Source organism: Colletes latitarsis, chromosome 6 (assembly GCF_051014445.1).
Source record: "Colletes latitarsis isolate SP2378_abdomen chromosome 6, iyColLati1, whole genome shotgun sequence".
Lineage (NCBI taxonomy): Eukaryota > Metazoa > Arthropoda > Insecta > Hymenoptera > Colletidae > Colletes > Colletes latitarsis.
This window is the reverse complement of record NC_135139.1, coordinates 27,080,173-27,105,948: the sequence shown is the minus strand read 5'-3', so window position 1 is coordinate 27,105,948 and position 25,776 is coordinate 27,080,173. Positions and strand designations below refer to the sequence as shown.

The 25,776-nt window shown below is 30.9% G+C and overlaps 3 protein-coding genes across 5 annotated transcripts; 2 read left to right on the top strand and 1 right to left on the bottom strand.

Moving 5' to 3' along the window:
* The first annotated feature begins 2,533 nt into the window (after positions 1 to 2,533).
* Rn-tre (Related to the N terminus of tre oncogene) lies at positions 2,534 to 9,837 on the top strand. 2 transcript variants are annotated; one of them, XM_076766467.1, is made up of 8 exons: positions 2,534 to 2,691; positions 3,129 to 3,361; positions 3,434 to 3,757; positions 3,864 to 4,051; positions 4,126 to 4,286; positions 4,410 to 4,730; positions 5,244 to 5,382; positions 6,733 to 9,837. In XM_076766467.1, the coding sequence occupies exons 2-8, from the start codon at positions 3,207 to 3,209 to the stop codon at positions 7,158 to 7,160; spliced, it is 1,716 nt and encodes a 571-aa protein (XP_076622582.1). In that variant the 5' UTR covers positions 2,534 to 2,691; positions 3,129 to 3,206; the 3' UTR covers positions 7,161 to 9,837. The 2 variants fall into 2 exon arrangements, with proteins under 2 accessions (XP_076622582.1, XP_076622583.1); XM_076766468.1 differs by lacking the exon at positions 2,534 to 2,691 and adding an exon at positions 2,889 to 2,961.
* A 1,804-nt stretch (positions 9,838 to 11,641) lies between these two features.
* LOC143342506 (mitochondrial carrier homolog 2) lies at positions 11,642 to 14,199 on the bottom strand. The gene is made up of 7 exons (XM_076766469.1): positions 13,565 to 14,199; positions 13,400 to 13,484; positions 12,862 to 13,033; positions 12,635 to 12,772; positions 12,364 to 12,559; positions 12,203 to 12,270; positions 11,642 to 12,116 (listed from the first exon to the last, which is right to left on the bottom strand). The coding sequence occupies exons 1-7, from the start codon at positions 13,661 to 13,663 to the stop codon at positions 11,954 to 11,956; spliced, it is 921 nt and encodes a 306-aa protein (XP_076622584.1). The 5' UTR covers positions 13,664 to 14,199; the 3' UTR covers positions 11,642 to 11,953.
* Positions 14,200 to 14,644: 445 nt separating this feature from the next.
* Positions 14,645 to 22,386, top strand: Roq (RING finger and CCCH-type zinc finger domain-containing protein roquin). 2 transcript variants are annotated; one of them, XM_076766493.1, is made up of 16 exons: positions 14,645 to 14,785; positions 15,472 to 15,634; positions 15,807 to 16,014; positions 16,086 to 16,307; positions 16,393 to 16,568; positions 17,013 to 17,346; positions 17,418 to 17,658; positions 17,741 to 17,910; positions 18,925 to 19,187; positions 19,273 to 19,374; positions 19,571 to 19,785; positions 20,150 to 20,271; positions 20,403 to 20,544; positions 20,620 to 20,689; positions 20,776 to 20,967; positions 21,106 to 22,386. In XM_076766493.1, the coding sequence occupies exons 2-16, from the start codon at positions 15,473 to 15,475 to the stop codon at positions 21,223 to 21,225; spliced, it is 2,739 nt and encodes a 912-aa protein (XP_076622608.1). In that variant the 5' UTR covers positions 14,645 to 14,785; position 15,472; the 3' UTR covers positions 21,226 to 22,386. The 2 variants fall into 2 exon arrangements, with proteins under 2 accessions (XP_076622608.1, XP_076622607.1); XM_076766492.1 differs by having other exon boundaries at positions 19,270 to 19,374; positions 21,106 to 22,385.
* Positions 22,387 to 25,776: the final 3,390 nt, after the last annotated feature.

The following is a 25,776-nucleotide window of genomic DNA, read 5'->3' as shown; positions in this document are numbered from 1 at the left end:
TTATTGAATAATTGCTTGGTAGGACGCGGAGATACATATAATAAAGAAATCTTGGACGTTAATTTTAAGATTCGCGACGAAGCTTAAAACTAATCAACTTGGAATTAAAAGTCCCTCGGCGGTTGTGGCGTGCTCCCTCGATGTCCTTGCGATTAATTTAATCAAAACTAATATTTATATTAGTGAGATATGGAAGGAAATTTAAGCTGAAACGTAAAAATAAAAATCTTATACATATTAATCAGTGTCATCGAAACAAATATGGTATATGCATCGACACCATGTTATACATATCAAAACGAACATTCGTAATAATGAAAGAAACTTGGATCGAGACATCAAATTGAATTAACCCCAAACAATCAAACGAAATGGAAAAATCAAACAAAGTATCTCCGTAGAATATTACGAGAATTCGAGCAAGAACGTAAAAATAAAAATTCATGAAATTGTGTAGAAACAAATATAGTATATGATTAAAAACAATATTACATTATTATATCCTGCAATATTATACATATCAAAGCAATAACATAAATTCGACAAACAATGTAAAAGTAGAAACAGAGAAAAAGAACATTCATAATAACCAAATAAAATCAGATAGATAAATAAAGTTGAATTCACATCAAACAAAACAAATAGAAATAATAAAATAGAAATAAATGGAGTGGACTTACTACTTGTCAGTACATAGGATAGTTACCACATAGGATAGTTACCACTGGGCCAGCTGTAAAATAAGAAAATATTCAAATTATAGCAACATCAGTTAGGCAAATAAAGCAAAATCAGTTCATTGAAGCGAAATTGATATCAAACGATGGAATAGAAGAGGGGAGAGCAATTTTAAATAGTTCTTACCAGTGGTCATCACGGTCCGGCACTGGTCAGTAGTGGTCAGTAGCGGTCACTCCTGGTCCCCCAGTGGTCAGCGCTCCACGAATGGCTTGATTTCGGCCCGCGAGACCCGATTCCCCTGGATGCTGGAGGGGTACTGAAGAATTTGTCCAGCGGTAGTCTTCGAGTGGGGAAGTCGAAGAGTGGGGAGACAGTGTCAACGTGAAGAGTTAAGAACCGCTTGGTCTAGAGAACAATACTATTTCGATTGTTCCCACCTCTTGACCATCTCTGGATCTTCACTGGACCGTTGACCTTGATGTCAACCTCACTGTTGACCATCAGTGACCATAAGTTAGTCATTGATCATCGACCCATTAAAACCATTACAAAGATTAAAGCCTTCTTACGAGGATCCCCTTACAATTTGATGCATGATCTTTTTAACATTTCGTTCCACTTTGGAAGAGTGTATCTCATGTTATAAGACACTCGTGGTACAGCGATAGCGTTCATCCCACTAACGATAGGTCTATTCTTTGGAGGGTCGGTCTGCCGTCTGATAACACTGTTATAAATCAATTTTTAAATTTATCAAGACACATATGTATAACATCCGTATCTGTAGTATTATTCATTTTCTATTCGTTAATTTTTGTTAATACGTACCTTTTTCTACATCATTTCGAACAATTACCATACCGAGCGAAAAATGTGGAGGTGATTTTAGCGTCCTCGTCGCTTGAGAAACTATTCACTGAATTAGTATTGATGGACAGATAGTTGTAACGTGTGCGTAAGTACACACGAATACATACGAATTGACTATGGGGAAGAGATTGAAATTCATTTCTAAATCTGTTGGTAATGTTGCGAGTGACACGAAAATGGTAATGGGGCTCTAGAGCTCCATAAAAATGGGCCGAAAAAATACATTGGGTGAGAGGTCTGCTCGTACACCACGTCTGCGATAGAGTGTCTGGATGCCCAAGTGTTGGAATTGGCGGGAAACGCAGCTCGAAACGACAAGAAAACTAGAATCATTCCGCGACATTTGAAACTCGCAATCTTACAAAATGAATTATATTTCGGAGACGTTAAAATTTAAAAATACTGATAATTTGTGTTTCAGCAAGTAAGAGATCAAAAAAATTGATAAACCCATATATGCGCATATACACTTTCATTAAAATACTTTTCTTATGAATCGAAAAGTAAAAAAGCTTCAAAACGTGATTTTGTCATTTTTGAATAATCTAAAATATTGCCCACTTGTTCTACTTTATGTACTTCAATAATTTATCAGTTATTTTTACTTTATATGAATATATCAATATGAAAGTAAAGCAATAAACCAGATATGGAAATTATTGGTAAAAAAATTTAAGTAAATTTGGGATACCGAAGAGTAAGCTAGATCGATGTCATGAAAATATTAAATTATTAAAGAGACTAAAGTTATGATTACATAGATATAAAAGCAATGTTTGCGTTAAATATATTTTAAATAAATCTCCGAACGAAGTATAATACTGCAATTTCTAGTTTTTTGAAGAGACAACGCTAATTACTTTTAAGTTAAGTTTGCAGAAGTGAACAAAAAAAGTATCAAAATTTCGGAAAATTCGCTTGTTTCGAATTTACAATAAACCTATTGGCAACACTGATTCATAAATGAGAATTGAATATCTGAATCCGGTTTGAAGTTGCATGTACTGGTATGTATGGACGGCAGTTTTACTAAACGTATGAATGTTACAAAGAAACGATTTTATATGTAATATGAAACGAAGGAAATTAGTTAATTCCTAACCATGCAGTGTCTATAGTTTAGCAGTTTATTTTTTAGTGGTAAGATTGAGATCGTTTGCTGAGAGTATCATTTATTTCCAATGTATATAACCTTCCTTGTCAATATGTAGTGTGTTAACTTTATAACATCGAAAATTTACAATATAGAATTGTAGCCCTCCTTCCTGTCTGTATATAAAATAAAATAAAGATATCCCTATCTAAGTTTTATATTGCGATACGTAGTTACTCAGTTCTTGGTTTTTTTTACGTCAGAAATTATATTCAATTTTCAATATATCATCATTACTATGTTGAAACAAATTTAGTGTAGGTTTTTAATATGTGCTTTATATTTATTTCTGTATTATTTTGGTTTTTATATTTTACAGAATCATAGACAGACGTTTGTTGTGCTATTGAAATCGCTTACAATATATAAAAAAAAGTTTCTTTTATTATTATTTAATCAGTGATGTTATTTATCTTTATTATAGATAACAGACTAACATAAATAGATTCTTCTTAACAAGACGGCATGTTTGTAAGAGCTTGGTCGCGAATTCTCACGGGGGATGAATGAGGAAGAATTGTTGAAACGGTCTGCTGCAGAGCGAGATAGAATATTTAGCTGCTATGACCGTGGTAGAGAAAATGGAGCAGAAATTGATCCATGGGAAGATCCTACTTACGAAGTTTATCATACTACGGACAGATATGGATTTATACAGTAATTAATATGACAATACTTGTGGTATTATTACCATTATTACTTTTTATGTATCAATGTTTGCATTTTTAGCGACAAACGTTTACCACAGAAGCCGGACCCGAACGAAATCAAGTGTCATCGCGTGGAAATGGAAAGATTAAAGAAATGGGAAAAAATGACAAAACAATGGGACAGTTCCTCGACTAAAGAGAAGTTACGCCGTAGAATATATAAAGGAATACCTAATAGATTTCGTGGTCAGGTTTGGACACTGCTTCTGGGTATTAAAAATTTGAAGAGAGAACAAGTTGGTAAATATGAAGAAATGTTGCAACTTGCTCGTCAGTGGTCTACTGAAATACGTCAGATTGATGCTGATGTGGCTAGACAATATAGAGATCATATCAATTATAGGTACATAAGTTATATTTAAGATTTGTTAGAACTGTACCAAACGTTTTTATGAAATGGTATATATTCAATGTATTTGTTGTACTAACATTCTACTTATATTGTACAGGGAGAGGTATAGCATAAAACAACGATCTATGTTCTATGTCTTGGCTGCCTATAGTATGTATAATATGGAAGTGGGCTATTGTCAAGGGATGTCGGTATTAGCTGGATTACTTCTGTTATATATGGATGAAGAAGATGCATTTTGGGGTCTTTCCGTATTGCTAGCTGATAAGAAATACACCATGCATGGTTCTTAGCCTGTTTTATGCGTTGTAAATTATGATTAATTTGGATTGGAGTTAAATAAATGTATTTCTTTCTAGGATTTTATGTGGATGGGTTTCCGAAATTGAATCGTTTCATAGAACATCATGATAAAATTATGAATAAATTTTTACCAAAATTGAAACGGAAACTCGACAAATGTGGTTGCGATTCTATACTTTATGCATTAAAATGGTTCTTCGTTGTTTTTCAAGAGAGGGTAAGACAAACATTTAATCATTTTATTTTCCTTTGTTAAATCACGGCAAATTATGTTTTAAAATTCTTTACAAATTTAATCAAATGTGTATCATATTTAAACGTAATTATTCGTTTGGAACAGACACCCGTTAATCTTGGCCTTCGAATTTGGGATATATTTTTATTAGATGGAGATCGCATTTTACCTGCTATGGCATACACGGTCATGAAAATGCACAAACGTTTTCTTATGCCAATGGAAAGTCTTGATGAATTTTGTAATTACTTGCAAATTAAATTGGAAAAAGATTTTTGCTTCGACGATGATACAGTGATAAGTACTATGGAACGTAGTATGGAAGAATTGAAACGTGCTAAATTGGATTATCCTGGTCCTCCTTTGCCAGAAGAGTTACCACGATATGCATTTGGTACATTTAAAGAACCTACATTCGCTAGTAAGGTAATTTATATTTATTTATGATACTTTGTCAGTACTCTAGTACGTTGGTATCCATTTCAATTTTACTTCCAAAATTTTTGTGGTTCCCATTCAAATATCGTTAAGTGTCTGCAAATTCTCGTTGTTTGAATAATTTCACGTCGATTCATCCGCCTAATTAAAAATATGTAAGTTTTCGAACATGAGTCTAGGCACTAAAAAGAAGAAATTATTTGTAAATATGTTACAAATATTGGAAATGCTTTATTCTTATTGCAACGACAATACGAGCGTCCAAACGTACTTATATGGATAGCAAAGCGAAAGAGAACGTTAATCATTATTCAGCATATTATTGTAAGAAATTAGGAAAATGTCACGATAATTAAAAAATAATAGAGAACTATTTTCAACAGCGTGAACGGAGAGTTCAAAGTGGGATATATGCGACTCACACGGCATCAAAAGTGTTAAAAATACAACAAAATTAGTTGCAATACTTGAGTTGTATATGCTTTGCTTTTATATGTTCAGGTTGGGAGACGAGCTGAAGAGTTTAGTGAAGCACAGCATGTAATGCGTGAATCCATAACGCAACGTAGAGACTTGGTGCTTGTCGATGATGGTAGAGAAAGTACAACACCGGTTGAACCAACAGGTTGTGGTCTTGGCGGTGAGTTACAATACAGTGAAAACATAGTACACGGTAATATAAATACTTGTCTTGTGCATTCTAAACAAAAGAGTATTCTTAAGGATATGAAGAAGGATAAAGATAGAGATTCAAACATTGATATAATGATTATATACAATACTAGATTATAAGATACATCCTAAAAATAAGGCTCTGATATTCAAACTGTTATACATATACAATGTTGCTCAATTATGTAGATAAAAGATTATAGAAGATACTCTATAGAACAAATTTTTAAGTATTAAAGTCGATACTATAAACGATAGATCATTTTTTGAACATGCTCAGTATCATTAAAATGAATTTCTATATGCCTCTGATATTGTATTGAAAGTTTCCTTTGATAGTTTTCATATAAAATAGAATAAGAGATGCAATAGACTGTGATTATTCCATAAAACGTACACAATATTTGTAAGAAATTTCATATAAAAAGGCATAAATGATAAAAATATGTATGAATCTGAAGATACACGGATGCATGTTATATTTTTGTTATGTTTAATTATGCTAAATTTCGTTGCCATTAATTAACAATTACAATTGAAACCATAGTACAAACGTACCCCGCAGTTACGACAGATTAGATTCTGAATCATTATCATAAATCGAAATATTATTTTTTATTTTAACAAATCACGCAAAATTAAGACCAGCAATTAACCTTAATACTACAATTAAATATTAATGCGTCAATTATTTTTGTTTTCGTCTCTTTAACAAAACATGTGGAAAGTGGTACATCCTTGTATGAGTATTAAATGGAGAAAATTTTTTTTACAATTTTTGCAGATTGTAGTAAGCTCGAGACACTATCTTTGTCAAAAGTTGTTATAAACACTGTAAACTTTGTAGAAAAGGCTAGAAGATAGATGTCTAAACTGGTCGTGTCGGAATTAGCTATATCCAAAATTATTTTCAGTTTAATAACTGTGTACTCAATGTCTTTGATTTCATTGTTAAACATGAAGTTTTTAAAATAAAGAAGAGTTTATGAGAAAATAAATGAATCATATTTGAGTTTTATTAACATATCTATTTTCGTTTACAAAACATGTACATTAGTTGATTTCTCGTTGACAACGTGTAGTAATAGGGCATAATTGAAAAATGTCGTACGCACGGGTCATCGTAAAGCGAGGTACGTCTGTAATATTATTTCCATATAAGCAAAACGTTTAACATACATGGACACATGAAACGTGTTTAAGGACTAGGGGCTGTATTAAGTAAATGTATTCATAGTTATTATGCGAAACTATTTTGTGAAAACATGTTTGTCTCAATATCCTATGATAGTATAATAAAAATTGAATATATGTGCAGGAAGCAAATTCTCATTTGATCCAAGTCTCGATGATGGAACCTCTCCCAATGGCTCGCGCCGGTCATTGGCAGACACATCTGTTACCTCGACAGCCGATCTTTCCGTATTTAGTTCGGCGACACGGTCTCAAGCGTTAGACAATAGTCTTGATACACAAAGTAATATTTCTAATGCCAGCTCAGGTAGCGGTGGTTTGCCCACGCCCAGAGCAACACCTCATCAACCGAGTCCAGACATTGTACGAATTTATGTACCATACACTTCACCTATATCTGGATCATACAAAGACGATCTTCCACGTACACTCCCGCGGTCATTAGAAACAAATCGAATTCGCATACGGGTCGATCCTGATCAAACACCAGTAGTGGAGAATTTGAAACCATTTTCATTAGAAACTCCAGAAGTTGAATTAGACTTAAAATAATCTGTTCATTTAGTAGATATACGATTCATGACATTACAGTTAGTATTAAACATGGATTTAGATTAAAGATGCTCCGAAATCTACATTGTATTATACACAGAAAAATGATCGTGGAAATGGTAATTACGATAGGAGCGATAATAAACGATGTTCGTTAAATATAATGTACACATACAGTATAATTGACCTTTATTCGAAGGGCCAATTATAGAATCAAAGTAAACGTAATGTATCATGATGTTTCTTATTCAAGTATAAACCAGTGTATGTTGTAAGCACTATTTAGTCACGAATTGTTATAGAAATTCGCGTTTAACGAAAATTACTCGTACACTTTCTCTATGGCCTAACTTTACGTTCATAATCGAATACAATTTAAACATATGCAGTAGAGAATTACAAATGTTCAGTCTGTTATTTCTAATCAACGATCAACGAGATCTTCAATAATGAAGTTGTATCCGCATTCTTGTCAAATAATTTTAAAGATAACTGCATAATATTTGTCATACATGTCAAGTTATATCATACAAAGATATAAAACAATACGATGATGGAACTTTATGCAGTATAAAAACGAATTATGCGTTAAATTTAATTGTAATACTTAGTAAAACATCCCAGACAATGAAATTTTCAACTATCGTACGAATACATATATATATATACATATACACATATATACATATGTGTGTGTGTGTGTGTGTAGGTGTGTGCATGTGTGTATAACGCACTGTACAACGTTATAAATAGGAGTGTAAACTTTAAGTATAATGTATAAATAATTTCTGTAAAGTATGTGTTTTTAAATCTCTCCATCAGACAAACATTATAAGAAATATTTTGGAATATACTACAAAATTTGCCATTATACATGTATACAAATACGAGTCAATTTTTCCATAGTAAATATAATATTTAAAAACATATTTTTGTTACAATATTATAAGCATATAGAATCCTTTGAATAGTCATTATTATATTTTCAATATTGTATACATTTTTCTGAAAATTTCTATAACTATTGCATATGTCTTAAAAAAATATACATAAAGTTCCATACTCTATACATATTTAACATGAAACTAATTTTGCATTATAGATATCTTCTATAATACAATGAATAGAAGAAAATTATCCTCACAAAATGTTTGAAATTATTTGTCACGGAATTTGCAAATATTGTCAGTGGTTCGAATGTTTACATTATTGATTGTTCTAAGAAAGTTAGACTATGCAGTTTAGATAATTTGTTACTCACTTATTTTCGGAACAATTATGAATTGGTGACATAATTCGATAGAATTTTAATACGATAAAAGTTACAAATTTTAGTTACTAGGTTATTATAAGGTAATGATCGTATTTTCCAAACAATTACATTCTATAAGTATATTAAGTATTATACTGCCACAGTACTACTAATACTTTATTTATTTTAAGTTTCGTTTTTTTTTCTCTCTTCGTTTTTTTCTTTTATCAAGATCAATGACAGACTTACTATTGTATATACGTACTATTTAAAAAAAGGAACCTTATATTACATGGTACATGAAAGAGATTCCTAAATAAAAACCTTGCTTGGGTATTTGTCTGAATCTTTGCTGTGGAATGTGAATATTGAATGGTCTTCTAATATGCTGCATATTTATTGCTTGAATGTACAAAAAACATGCTTTAGATAAAATGTAACTACAATCGAAATATGCTTCTTAATTCAGTAATTCTGTAAAACATTCCTGGACATACAGTATTCCTCGATGTATATAGAATATTATACTTATAGCTATTAATCTTATTATATTTAATAGCATAAGGGTAATATTTGTTAAATAAATATTAAATGTTAATGATTTGAATCTTTATTGCATTGTAAAGGAGATCATGGTGTACAGTTCTATAGTGACTCTTATACAAGGTTGTATGACACTAAATTTTCAAAAACTTTACAGAAGATAGATCATTATAGCTATAAACAATACATGGAATTGTATAGGTGTGAACAAATCGTAACAAAAACAAAAATTGAACCAATTGTGTCAAATTACTTTTAAAAACTACATTCCTTTGTTTCGCATTAAAATTACAAGAACTGTTTTAATCGTTTACTAATGTTTATGCTTATCTACATTTTATTTGCCACACTTACACAAGCTACCTTTACATATTAAGTTAAAGATAAGTCGTGGAATTTTGCCAATATAAATGTCATAAATACTCCCATATTTTTTATTAGTAAATATTAATTATACAAACTGTAACGCTGGTGAATTGTGTAAATTTTGATATTTTCTACTATGCATTGCTTTTATAGAACTCTTGTACCACTTATTGTCTTATTTTAAATACATGAACATAATTTTTTATGATTTCTGTTTTATAAATGCGTGTACCACGTTATTAGAGGTCATTCACTTTAATATAAAAAACGAATTTCATATAATAAGAAATGACGAAGAGGAGCATAATTTTATTTATATGTACATGAACAAATAATGGATTTCATAGCAGAAGTAACGCCTAAGACAAAGAAAATAGCCTTTAGGGAGGTAAAAGTATCGTATAATATCCAAGCTGTTACAGCTATAGTATGTAAGATATATATTGTGCTTAATAATTCATGTTTCTTGTAAACATTAAATGATATTTCATTTTAGATTGGAACATGGTAAAATAATTACGCATTGGCAAAAAATTGCAATGTCTTTATTAAGTCAAACACAAAGCAACACTACATATATTCGCATGTTTTCGGTATAGGTTTTCTTATTTGGATAGATTTTAAAATAGCAAAATATGTTCTGTTCATTATTCACATTCGTCTTGTCGCACCATATAGATAAATAGAAGTTGAAATGTAATACCTGACAAAACATCTGTGTAATATTTAAACTTATAGTTCAAGTGGATATTTTTTTTTATACAAGAATTAAAAAATATGCAACATAGTATAGGTTTTTGTGTATTATTCATAGGATATTTAACAACACAGGTACAATCTAATAATGCAATACTCGTATAACTTCTTAATGCCTGATGAACTACATTGTAAATGATTGAAATCATCGAAATAATAAACAATAAAGAATATGTATTAAACATTTGTCTCTTTTCAGAAATATCATTTTTTTTCAGTCAATATTAATTTTAGTTTGATTTCTTGTATAAATCTATTCACAATCACAGGTACTTATTATTAACTTAATATAATCATGTTATACATTTGTAAATATAATTCACCAACTAATGAAAGTATTCACAAAATTATGCTTGGACATTTAACTCAATTTTTCTATATTTATCTATACATGTATATATACAAAATATATTAATACATAAATTAGAAGAATCTTATAAAATGCAGAGATTTAATACAAAGTGTATAGCCGAATAAGAGGGTAAAATGTGACCTTGAACCAAATTTGACATACGATGGATCCATCGATAGAGCATCAGAATCAAACATTCTGTGCCAAGTTTCAACCCTCCATCTTGTTCGCAAGGGTAGTTATAGGAAAAATTCGAATTATCGAATGTATGCCTATTTTCCTCCGTATTTAATCGTGTTAAAATAGATGCGAGTCGGTCAGTGGTTTTTGCCGTGATCCGATCTCTCATCCTTTAACGTTGAGTCCGAATTTCGAGGGATTGGAAATGTGGGGTAAAGAGAATTTTACACTGATAAAATTTCAGTGTAAATATTCAGTGCAGTCCCTTAACTGCGCAAGAAGCGACTGATTATTAAGGTTCTTACACCACGGTGCCCTTTAAGCGACGTTCTACGCCTAGTGTCCGTACCCACTGGCGATCTACAAACCACGCTCGAGCAGGTCGAAGTCTGCTGGGAGTCCACCCAGGCTCGTATGGCTCGAATATCTCGACTTTAGGCAGGATTTCTCAGAAACCGCAGCAGTCTAAATTCGTGCTACTTCGTTCACGTGATTCTACGACAAGTTAGACGAAACAAACTTTCGATGATCGGTCTGCGTTGTCAGACGAGGTCGGCATTTGAGGTCCGCTCTCGTCGAGAACCAGATACGTGTACAAGAATTTTTTTCGATTTTTCGATTCCAAATTCGTATTGAAGCTTTCGAGACACTAGATTTCTATAGTTACTGTAAATGCGTATTGTCATTGATTATACTCCTGAATTTTTTCAGATTTTTTGATAGGGTACGCCGTAATGGCAAACATCAAAAACTGATTTTTTCGACGTTGTTCGCATGAGAAAGCAACTTACATTTTGAATTTTTGTATTCCCTTCAATAGATAACTATTAAGAAAAAAAGTACTTAAGATAATCATCTCGTTTATTTTATGTTTTTGATGGATATTAATTTTATTTCGTTATGACATAAACTATGCGTTTGTCAAGTTTGAGTCAAATTTTAAATTGTCCTTTAAGTTTGAAACAATTTTAACATAAATATTGCATATAAGAAGGAATGTGAATTACTGAAATAATAATACAATGTATATAGTAGTGCTTGTATATGTACTAAATGTTTATATACACAATATGGTCTCTATATATTACATAAAATTTTGTTCAATTATTAATATAAAATGCAGTTTTCAATAATATATAGAAATATAGAGAACAGTTTGTAACAGAAGCTTAACGCAGCAATAATTAAAATCAATTTTAAAGGAACATATAATTGCGATTATATACCAAATCAGTAAATTCGCTAGCAAAAAGTTATGTAGCACAAAACTGATTTTATTATTGATCTCTTGAATACAAATTAATGGAGTATTATTACTGTGACACGCTTCGTAGATAAAAATTATTATTTAGGAACCATCATTCCATTTATTATTACTGAAGGTCCTGTATAATAACGCCACAAAAGACTGTTTCCTCTGTTTAACTGGTTGGTAGCTGAAAGATGAAACCAACAATCCTGCCAGCTATTGTAAATTGGCATGTGTGGAGGAAGACCTGCGGCTAACCTTCATTAACAAAATTTATTGTTAATATTTATTTGAAATCTTATAAAACGTATTATAAAAATCAATTACACTTAAAATCAACGTACCCACAATTATTAACAGCCATACAATGCGATACTACCAAAAATGGATATGTAATTGTTGCTACTATAAACTATAAAAATATCAACATTATATTACCTTCTCTTTATATTATTGTAACTAAATAACTAATTATTGTAACTAAATAATAAATTCATTCACTTACTTGGATGATAGAACAAATAATTGGTTTGAATTCGATATCAATTGTGGAAGCTGGCATATACTTTTTGACAGCATAAGTAGAAGAACTAATCATTACTAATACAATAGTATTTCCAATAAGACGAGGCACTATTCCTGCGAAGTATCCCATAACTCCATTCTCTCTGTACACTTCCACAAATGATGTGAATATTCCACTATTTACGGATAAAAGAAAGAAAACATCTATAAAAATAAATACACATGCCTACATTGCATAATTAACAATATACTTGTATTTAGTTTCTCTGCCGACAAATTGTGCCAACATCCTCAGAGCAATAACTTCTAATGGGTAACTGACTATAATTGCAGTCGTTCTACTAATCAGATCTATTAAAAATTCAAATATATGATTTGTGCTGCTTTCACTGAAAGAAAATTAACGATACGTTAATATTTCTTTTTGTTCCTATAATTTTCAATTGTAAAATAGTATGTTGTGCACATATACACTTACTCATCTTCGGCATCATCTTCAGATCGTCTTTTATCTTGTCTCTTTTTATATATACATGTAAGTTTGCTACAGGTTTTATCCAAAGTTATAGCACCTACAGTACAGGCACATAATTTTGGAACAAAACCACGATAGCATCCCACAAGTCCATCTACTTTTTTTATATGCTTCACTGTAAAATATCAAAGTAACACAAATATTTTGTTTCAATTATATATATATATATACATATATATATAAAAAAAAAATTATAATATATTATAAATATTCTTCTTCGAGCAAAGGAATCTATCTAAAGTAAGCTTTTAAAAAAATAGTATCATTTAATATCTAAAAAAATTGCTTATGATACCTTTGTTTATGTAAAATGTTCCTGTTACATTTATTTTTTGTAAACCTTAACATTGACAACAATAAAAGATGATTTAAACGAAAATCGTGGTTACTAGTGCAATTGTATTCTATACATTAGAAAATTCTATGTTTCATTAAGGATAACTTAAAGTAATGTAACGATTTCACACAGAAAATCACTTACCATACTGAAAAACGTTAGGCAAGCCTAAAGCCGGTTTTCCAAATAAAGTAGTTGTCGGTTGTGGTGAAATCGGTTCATGTCCGATCTGTTATATTATAAATAAAAATAATAAGCTTCTGACGAAGTTTCATTTTTCAGGTAATTTATTGCCTGTATATATTTTACCTGTATCAAAATTTTAACGTATTCGATTGGATATGTAATGGCATTTGTCACTACATGCTGTCTGATAGTCGACCACAACGTGTTGTCTGTCGTTATCATCTTCGAATAAAATTTATTTTGTCTATGTACTAGTCTTTCTGCCGTATTGTTTATTCAATGATTTTGATCAATGGTTATTGTTCACTTCTAATCGGTACGCTTAAGTTCACGCGACCCTTTCGCAAACTCAATTCATATTCAGAGTCTGGTTACCAGACCATACACCAGATACACTCAGAATTTCCCCTTCCACTTCAACACACTAATGCCTGATCACGTATACATGAGCTCATTGAGTTTTGGAGGGTCGAGAAAGCCAGGTTGACGTTCGCACTCTTCCTCAACTCCTCAAAGCTGTCCGAAGTGCGACCGCGTTCACTATGAACGCAATTGGGTTTAGTGTCAAAAAGTAGAAGGGGAAATTTCGAGTTATCTAGTGTGCGATCTCGTAACACAGCGTTACACTCTATCTGGTCAGTCTGATCAGGTTCACTTACATTTTTCCCCATTAAAAGATTTATTAACATTTAGAATATCGTATGGTAGAATACGATGCACATGTACCGATATATACAACCACTACCCCAACTCCACAGTAAATCACAGTGAATTGTGTGGAGCAAATCATACATTCGAAATTTTCTAGATACGAAACTCGAAAACGATTATCGATAATAGATAAATACAAGGTAGCATCGCTTATTTATTTCAACTGTTAAGTTTATATGATTTGTTAAAAATGTTCGTTTCGTGGATCGGAAATAAAAAATGAATTTGTGAAATAATAACAAAATTGAGCTTCATTTTTACTTTTTACACTTTTACAAATATCAACGGATTAAAGAAAAATTTCATTTTTTAAAAATAATAATTGAATAAAAACATTTGTCAAATATTTTTTATTTCTCTGTACTATTATTTACTATTGATGGAAATTGGTTTATTAAATTTTATAAATTTGATGTTACACGCTGTTATAGCGCTCTCTGGCGAGGAAAGTTGGAAAATCATTTTTCTACATTGTTTTCGTCATGGGTGCTAGTGGAGTAAAAAGGTATATGCGAGGAATATCGTGCTGAGCTCATCTTACTATTTGTGATTCATCTGTTCTTGCTTCGATGGCAGAACTATGTGCGAAGTAACCGAGTAGTTAATGTGATGTTTTGTGAGGGCAATAACGAGGTAAGTTTTCGATTATCTTTTATTTTGACGATAGTACTTCGACTGGACATCATTCCTCGTGGCAAATAGCGGATGCCGTTTTTTCGAATCTATGTAGAGCAGACGTTTGTTGAATAGAAGAGCGGGTAGCGACAGCAATTAAAAAAGTCCGATCTAATTGCGCGTTCGAAAAGATATACTCATTAAAATGTATTCTACGCACTTATTTGCGACGAAATTTAACATTTAACTCAAAATAATTGAGGAAACACGATAATCGTTGCGTAGGAAACAATTGATGAGCAAACGTTACCGTTTCGAACAAATTTAATCGGTAGATAAATGTTTTACAATTAAAACGAAGTTCCTTTCCATTTTTTTCTTTTTTTTTTCTTTTTTTCTTTTTATTAGTTCTGTAAACATACAACGTTCGATGAAATTCTTTGTAATTGTTTGTAAAACGTAACAATTTATGGTTCTACTGAAATTATTTGATTTTATTATGTGATACGACTCGAACTTGTAATAACGTAATAAGACATTTTTTTACGAATTGATCGTGTACGTAAACGTCGAACAAATTTAAACGAAATGGACACGAAATGTTTAGCTTTAATTAAGTTTTTTTTCCAAATTATCGTTGAAAAGAATAATATTATGTAAAATTATGAAATCAAAAGATTGAAAGAAGGTGATTCTTGTTTTAGAATGCCAATACAGGCACCGCAGTGGACTGAATTTCTTTCTTGTCCAGTTTGCTGTCATGACTTTGATGTGGCCATACGTGGCCCGATATCATTAGGATGTGGTCATACTATATGTCGTACGTGCCTTGCAAATTTACATCGTAAACAATGTCCTTTTGATCAGGTACGTAACATTATTGATATTTTATCAGCGTGAATATATACCCTTAATGGATTTTTCTTCAAGTTTTTATCGTATATTAAACAATAGTATTAATAACTGAAATGCATCAAGTACATATGTAAAGACATATTGTACTATTTATTTTGTTTACACAGAATTTTATATTTTTTAGAGCATTATTAATACCGAAATAGAAAGATTACCAGTAAATGAAGCTCTGCTTCAATTAGTAGGGAATCCTGTTCCCACAAATGTTGCAACAGCTTATCAGAAATTATTACCACCCGAAGACCATGCTAATTATTTGGTTGCTAAACGTTGTATTGAGGAACTTGCTCTATATCTCAAACCATGTCAGACAAATCCTACTTTAGCTACAGGTAATATTAATCGATAGTTATTACAACAATTAAATAAATGTGATCTATAACTATTTTAATAATTATAACAGGAGGTATGGGATTTGTTTCTCGACCGATGCAAAGGAAACTAGTAACTCTTGTTGGTTGTCAATTGGTTGAACCAGAAGGTAGAGCACGTGCAGTGAGGGCAGCTAGAAGCTTAGGTGAACGGTCAGTTACAGAATTGATACTTCAACACCAGAATCCACAACAGCTTAGTGCCAATCTGTGGGCTGCTGTACGTGCTCGTGGCTGTCAGTTTCTTGGACCAGGTATATTACAATAATATAAGACAACTTATAAAAATATAGGAATATGATTAGCTTTCTTAAAACAAATATTTTGATTTATTATTAGCGATGCAAGAAGAAGTACTCAAGCTTGTTCTATTGGCTTTGGAAGATGGATCTGCTCTTTCTAGGAAAGTGTTGGTCATGTTCGTAGTTCAACGTTTAGAGTCACATTTTCCTCAAGCATCCAAAACAAGCATAGGACACGTTGTACAATTGTTGTATAGGGCAAGTTGTTTCAAGGTAATTCCTATTTCGATATTTCTGGCGATTACAACCCCTGACAAAAAGATTCAGATTATGTATACACTAATATAAAATTTACAAAAAATATTCGTATTTTAGAATAACAAAATATTATGTATAGTTGAGAGGAATAAGATATGTAGTTGTGGTGTATAATGTGCAATCGTCATGTAAATTATATTCAGACGATTTGAAATTAAGAATAATCGAACTTCTCAAGCAGGGAAATAACCAATGAGAAATTACGAAAATTATAGGATTTAATCACAATACGATAAATGATCTAAAAAGAAGCATGATGGGAATGGGTAGTGTAACTAACAGTAACAAGGGTCGTCCACGTGCAATTTCGTATTAGTGTAAATTAATGGAAAATTTTTATCAGGGATTGTATTTATCTTAAGATAATTTAGGCAGTATTTAATTTTAATACCTAAGTAGGTATCTAAACGAGAAGGAGATTCGTCATTGATGCAATTGAAAGAAGAATTCAGAACGTACGAAGCTTTAAGAAGGGAGCATGATGCTCAAATAGTGCAAATTGCAACTGAAGCTGGTTTGAGAATAGCGCCCGATCAGTGGTCTGCATTATTGTATGGGGATACCAGTCATAAATCTCATATGCAAAGTATTATAGACAAACTTCAAACTCCACAATCTTTTGCTCAAAGCGTACAAGAATTGGTTATTGCTCTTCAACGTACTCCTGATCCTGGACAATTAAGTAGTCTAAGACCACAATTAGAACTGTTAGCCGCGATAGATCCCAGCCCAGGTATAATTTCTTATATACAGGTTACACTAATCGAGTATTTGGCAATTTTTAATTCGTTATCTTTATTATAGAAACAGAGCCTCCTACATTGTCAGAATGTCGTGCAGCATTAGAGGCTGTTAGAACAGTAGTTGCAGCACTAGTAGAATTCATTCAGCAACATGGCAACAGAAAAGCGCAAGATGGTACTCATAGCGTAGGTCCGGGCCAACCAAAATATAAAGTGAGCATGTGTCGAGATCTCGCGCTTAGAGGATCCTGTCCTAGATCTACTAGTTGCACATTTGCTCATAGCGATATGGAATTGGATAAGTAAGCATACAGGCGTGCACAGTCGTTTAAAAAAGAACGTTTATGACGTTTCGTATGTAATCTTTAATCGTTCACTCGATAGGTACAGATCGAAAAATAGGAAGTTAAGTATCAGATCGAGTTTACCTTTAACTAACAATTTGGACATAAAAATGGACAAGTCGGTTACTGGCTCGAACAATAAAACGTTTAAGCAGAATGAAGATTTATCTTACCATTCCATAAAGTCGCATGATAATACTCACAGAGAGAGTGAGTATTTGTATAAATTAAATAATACAAAAAAATAGTAAAACTTGTTTTAGACTCGGGACAAGCTTTTTATATATATTTATATAAGTTCAAACGACTCTACAGATCTTAACCCTCGGAGTCCGGATGCTTGAGCAGCGACACGGAGTCCGAATGCCGGGTCACTTTGACTCATAAAGATAATTCAGATATACATGTATATACATTTTGAAGGACGATTTTGTAATAAATACTGCTGCGATTATTTTATTAACATTCTTTATTATTTTTTAACTGCTTAATGAACAGTAATACAAAATTATATATACATATATATGCATGTGCTTATGCTTACTGTGCTTCTGCACACTGAATACATATAATATTTGTTTCCTTTGTGTGGAATTTGCAAATTATCTTGTGTCATATTCATTATAAATTGGCTGATTTCGCTAAACTTGTAACTTTCTTTGCTGTAGCTTTATTGAATATTGAATACTGATCCGTTGACTTTTTGCCGTCGCAGTAGAGCTGACATTGTTTTGTTTTCTTACTCTAGATGCACACGAGTGGCGCATCGTTGTTACATTCCTATTTTACCTTGTTTTGCAATTAAAATAACGAAGACAGACAAGACTGGTGTTCCCATGTTTGTCTTGGTTGTTTCCAATTACAAAATGAGAAAAAACGATAAGACACTAATTGCCTGACGGTAAACAGTCTACGGACCGGGTCAAAGAGACTCAGCATTCGGACTACGTGGTTTAATTAATTGTTTTTGCAATGTATGTTCGCCCTTCTCTTTGATGTAAGAAAATTCTCGAGAAACGTCTAAAACGAGCCCAAGTTGATTGCCGTACAATGTGCCTATAAAATTATAGCAGTTCAAAGATTGACAATTTTTCATTGAGTGTATGGAGCTTGTCTTAAGATTAAAATGAGTTTTAATAATTTTACATAAACAATTTATTATTCTAATTATTATTTTAATACATAAAATTGTTCAAGATATATTGTTGCTACATTTTATTTTAGATTTCAGTTCTATAAATAAAGTTAATCAAATGCAACGACATACTTCAACAAATGAAAACAATTTTGTTGGATCATTGACAAATTATATGCTACCACCTCCACAAGGAGTATCACCTGTGGTACCAACTAAAAGCATGGATATGTATTGTTCTCATTACATTATGCCCAACACATCTGTTGATTATACCACACCTAATCTCAGTATGTGGGATTCGTCGCAAGTTTCATCTAACGTAACGAATGGGATTTCTAACACTAAAAAGGTAATATCAATTGCGCTTTTACATTCATTAGTAAACACTTGTCATTATACATATTAAGAATTCATATATATTTATATTATAGCAGCGCACGGTCGCCAAAACATTGGCAATGTTGTTGCAACGCAGAATGGAAATCTTAAATCAACTGGAAACAATTGTCAATAAGCAAGTGCCACAAATAAAAACGGTACGATAATTTCAGGGATGATATTTGGTCCCGAAATCGAAATTCATTTCAATATCAAAATAAATAAGTTCTCGAACTTGAAAATAAAATTTCGTTTTCGAGACCGAATACCATCCTTAGATAATTTGACTATTGAACTCGCTATAAACGTTTTCTCTATATCGTTTACGATCATTTTTCATTTTATTCCTTGCAGAATTATGACATCCAAGGAGGAGATACATTATCGTCAAATTTTTCTATATGGACAAATACACCAAGCAGTCCCATGGTTCCTCCATCAAATATTAATTGCAACAACAATTTTCGATGCGCAGATCCAATTTTATTTGACGATGAATTTGTGCCATTTGATGCATCGTCTAGTAATAAATATGGACCAATTTCAAAATTATCCAAAAGTTTGATGAGGTAACGATTCCTTTCAGAGAAAGTTTGTTAAAAAGATTTATTTAAATAACGCTCAATTGCTTGATACACACTCATATGTACATAAAAGTATTTAAACTTTCCTTTGGATTAACTACCAGTAAACTGAGAAATGTTTCTTTACATTCTGTGAACTTTGAAAATCCTTAGTCGTCAAAGTTTAAATATTACGTGTATAGTTTTACGACCTTGTTATATGTATCATATTATATCAAATGCCTCAGGTTAACATACATATATATTTCATTAGTTGAATGTTATAAATGTAAGCGTTCAAGACCTTTTGTGTATGAGTGTAAATGTAACATTAAACGAGAATACTAAATGGTATAACATTATTTTTCAGATCTACTAATGGTGTACAACCTGCTAATTTTTATGCAGAAGGAGGTGCACCTCCTACAATATCTGCCTATAGATCCTTACCAACGGCAAATTCTATTACATCTTGGTATTACGGTAATCAACGTAAGTACAATGTGGTATAAACAGAGATTTTAAAATATGGATTTGATGCATAAAAAGTTGAATTTGTTGTGCAAAACGAATACAACATAATCAAAGTAATACAGTATTATAGAAGGATGGTTTTATTACAGCTTACGCTGCTATTGGTGCCAATGGAGGAGTACAGTCCATCAATACTTCCGGTTTTGGGGATAATTACATTACGTTTGGTCGCAATTTATCCGAATCGTCAACGTACACGCAACTTCCACGGCCAGAATGCATGTCAAAAGAGTAAGATAATCTTTTATGCTGTGACGTTATTGTTAATAATTTGGAATATTTGACTATGATATACATTTTCATTAGCTTAATCCTCGAGTCGCAAAGAGTAAAACAACAGCTAAAACATCTCGAGAAGAAAATCAACGATTTGAAGGTATCATTAAATAATACATTCTTAAATAATGATAATATCTTATTATTTATTATTTATATACTGATATAAAAAAAAAAAACATTTAGCTTGCTACGCAAGGAGCAACTTTCACAGCCGGAGAAAGGCTAGCACAGGAGTTGCAATTGATCGAAGCTGGTATTAGAGAAAAAGAAAAAGATGTACGAAATTGGAGTCCTTATGGTACTGTACCTTGGATTCAATCATCGAATAACTTGCTTGGCACTCAAAATTTTAATCAAAATTATAAATCGGAAGAGGTAAGTTGCACTATTATAATTTCGTACAAAAATACAATTGGAAACGGTACACTACTATATATATATATATATGATCATCCTAACAATTATTGTTCAAATTATATAAAACATGTATGTTTACTTCGATTGGGTCTTTAGGAGGACACGTACGAGGCTGGAATTGCAAATGATATGCGAGAATTAGAATTGCGATGGGAATTCGAACTACAAGAACAAGAAAAACATTGGTCGAGCGAAGAGGATAATTCTAAAAAATAATAGTAAGATAGTAAGTCTTACTATACTGTTTACTTAGATCTGACTATTATTCATTTCACGAAACATATTCTTTTGACATGTACAAATAATGTTTTTGTGCAAACTTCCGTGCATCAGCATGTTTCAATTTTTCCAACAGAATGACTGAAAGTAAATAGAATTTGTACTATTTGCATAAGAAGAATTTCATACTCTTCTAAGCAACATCAAAAGAAATTAATACTGGATGATGATACTTTAAACACTATGGATAACTGAAAATAATTTATCATCATCCCCCCCACCCCCTTTCTTTGTTTTTAATATCATAGAAATTCTTCTTTTGGTATGGTACAATGCAAAGTAGATTCACTACTTTCTCACGACCTTTTACAGGTCTCTTGGTACATAATATTTGTTCGTTAACTGTGAAAATGTACTTTTTCCTGAAATTATTACCAACGTATAAAAAAACTAGCTGTAAATATGTGATACTTCGAAAAAAATTTGTTAAACACAATTTGTCAAATCCTTCATGATGGTAACTCGTCTTTAGTTATGCAGAAAAGTCACGTTGTTTTAATTTTTACTAACTGCAGTAGCAATTTATTATAGTGATCAGTGTATTGTAAGATGTGAGAGTTAGCTGCCGCATTGGAATTTACAATTTATAGAACCGGTGAAGGGTTGATTGGTGTTCCGTTATATGAATATCATAAAGGGGACATTTCATTGTCAGACAGATTGAACAAACGAAAGCAGATTTGTTAAAATTTAACAGAAATTAATGTCAGTGTTTTATAAACATGACAGGATGTAGTATATTTTGTTTATATGTTTGCACAATGAAGCAAAGAATATTATATTACTGATACATTCGGAAAGAATGCTATTTAACCTGCAACAAGGTTATATAATAAAAATATACGAATACATATAGGTGTTATGCATACACAAAATTAACATATTCTGTTAAAATTTTGCGTAATTAAGATATATATTGCTTCTAATTAAGATTTATATATATCTTAATTATATATATATATATATATAAACTATTGATTTTTAGCTGATAAAACAACATTTTTTAAATAAAAATATGTAGCTTTCTTCCGCGATTCATGTTTTGGAATCTGAAAATATGTTTTCGAATAAAACACGGTAAATTAGTACATCGTATCGTACTTTGTTCTACTTTTACATGTTTCATAAAATGTTATTGTTAATTTTAAGTATATCTGTCCACACAAATTAATTTGTGATTGACATTTTATTTTAAATTCATTCTATTTCGTATAATTATCGATAATTACTTTTGAAATGATTGCAATTTACAAAAAATTGGTATCTAAATAAGGCTATAAATATAGATATTAACAGGTTTGTTTTTTATGCTCGGTGATATTTTTTTTTTTTTTTTAAATCAACAATAAATTATTTTTGTATTGGTATTTCAAATATTTGAAAATTTTGAACAATTAACGCGAGTAAAATTCAATAGTATCAAATTTTATTTTATTTTTGCAGTACATGGTTGAAAATTAATTAGACCCCATTTGTGCCTGGTGAAAAAATATTGCATTTTATTTGTTATTTATAATCGAATATATTGAGACAGTGGTTTTCAAACTATAGATTTTAACGTGAAAATCAAATTTTTCGATTTTTTATTTATAAAATTTATTGAAATCCTATAGTGAGCATAATACATAATATAAATTATGGAAACAGTTCCTGTTAATTCATCAATTAGTTCCATTATTTTTGTATAAATTTATTATGTTTGTAAAATTAGAACGAATAGTTTGAGAACCATTGGTTTGAAATTATTTTTTACTGAAAAGTGAAAAAAAAATTGAAATGAACAGACTGTTATGCGAGCTGCAGCTCTCACGTTTGTAACGATGTTCGATTTACGGACTTATAAGAAACTTGAAACAGTCACATTGGCTTCCACTTAACTATTATTTTAATTTCAGAAATAATTATTACTTTAATTGTGGTGAACATGGTTTAATTTATGTTGACAGTATTGGCATATACTGTATTGTCCTTATTTTTGTTCGTTATTTATATTATAAAAATATGAAGCTAACGTCCCTCAGAACAAAAATATAATGATGTATGTACTTGATTCTACTGATAAGAAATTTACATTCTTAATTATTTTTTTTTCATTTTATATAACGTCTGTCGATTTAAAGATTTTCCCCTCTTCATTGAAGATTGTCTTCAATTCGTTTAACTTGATTTGTGTCATGAACGTGGTAACAAAAATTTTGTAAAATTGTATGATCAACTTACTTCTTATAGTACAGTGATTTATGCATTGCAATAGCTTTTGGGTTCTTCTATTTTTTTATGAAATAATATATAGTATAAATATTAATAATTCCAGTTTTAGTGGAAGTGACATAGACTTTTATGAAATGTAGAGGTCGAAAGAAAGTTGATCTTTCTGTCTCGTTAAAAATATTGTTTTACCTTGCTACACAGAACTAGATATGTTCAAATGAAACATTTCTTTCAAACTAAAAATGTGCCTTTTAAAGCATGCAGCAATACAAAAACTAAACAAGAACAGCCTGCATCTACACGTACCCAATTTGGTATTTCCAAATTTTTTTTCTTTCTTTCTTACTTTTTTTTTTTTTACGGAGCACATTATTATAAACAAGAAAGAAATGTAATCTCAGAACATAACTAGTTTCGTTACGAAAATTCTAAACGATGGTGCAATTTTATTTGTTTTATTATTTACTAACACAACATTCTTTCATTTGTAATGGAATATCATGAAACGATATATATATATATATATATATATATATGTATATACATATACATACATATACATATATATGTAAAAGTTGTAACGAAAATTAGTTTCCTTTTTTTTTTTTTTTTTTTGTAACATCTGAAATTGTTTTTTTTTCTTTCTTTCTTTTTTTAATTTAAAGAACGATCACGTTTCTTTCAATTATGCGAAGTAATAGGAAATATTTATACGCAAACGAATCAACTTGTAATACTTGCTCGATAAAATATTTCCATTACAGATTTAAACGTGCAAAACATGCAAAAATGAAATTATTTGTTCTACATTGGAGATAACATTGATGTTAATTATGTCTAGATTCAAAACTATATTTATGTATTTGAGAAGTATGTTAGAAACTTTATTTATTTTGTTACTGGTTTCACAGATAAAACTATAAAGACTTAAAATTTATGTAGTACAAATTTTCTATTGCGATTACGAGAATTTAATTTGCAATCACTACACGTTTGTAATACGATTATGCTTAAAAATTATAAACATAACAATTGGCTACAATATTGAAGGGAATGTGTTACGATATTGCAGAAAGGGTCCATATTTCGATTTTACATCTTGAATATAATAATATTGGCAACGTGAAAAAACATTGGAAAACATTGTACTTTTCAGATTAAAGTAATCTTTGGATTTTCAAATGAAGATTTGAAATGTTTTTTTACACTAAAGGTATCACGATTGCAAATCAAACTCTAATAATTTTACAAATTTGGAGACGATTACCATTTGTATATGTCGTAATATATAAAAGTTCTTGGAACAAGAATTAACAATGCGCATATATTTCATACATACATTCAATTCTAATTATGTTAAAGGGCATTTTAGTCTGAGCACAAGGTTAAATATGGAAGATATGAATGTTCCTTTCTGTAAATGAATACCGTCTTCACAGTTTGTTCAGATACAAATTATATATATATATATATATATATATATATATATATATATATAAAATTTTAATTCCGTAAGCTTCTATTTTGAATTGCTCTTTATATTTCAGATAATTCCTTTGTACAGACGACTCAAAAGAAAAGCCTTGTACACCTAAAATGTTTCCGTCGTTCGAAGGAATTATAGTCAGTAATTTTTCTAGTGATCCATTTGTCGAAATGTTGCCCTTCTATATTTTTTATTTTTATTCGTAGTATGACTCGTTGATAAATGTAGAGTAAAAAAGCGAAGAGGGCTGTGTACACTGGGAAGTAATAAGCGCAACAATAATGTTTGTGCAAGCTTCAGATTAATTGCATGTTAAACATGTCACTATGTGTATAATAATACACGCGTACCTATGTTAATGGTATGAAGCCACATACAATCTATATTAACGTTCTTTGTTTGAACATATGAAACAATAATAATTATATACATATCGGTATATAATGCATTATAGTCAGCGCGCACTTGGCACTTAATGGTACGAATGGTACTTCTGTGACACTTTATGTTAAATTAATACCCAATTGTAAGATTTTTTGTTACATTAGCTATAAACATAATGGGCAATGCATATGTGAATAGCTTAATGTTTTTGTTACGCTAAAAGTCGTCGAAATGGAATTTTAGGGGGGAAAAAGAACAAAATTCTACTATGTTTGGTTTATTAAATTTATGTAGAACATATTAATCGTATATTTGGATGACGTCATATATTCGCAATGCCCGTTACGTTTAATGTAATTGTTAGTCTGGCATTTTTAATGTATTTTTCTAAAATAAATAACTATGGA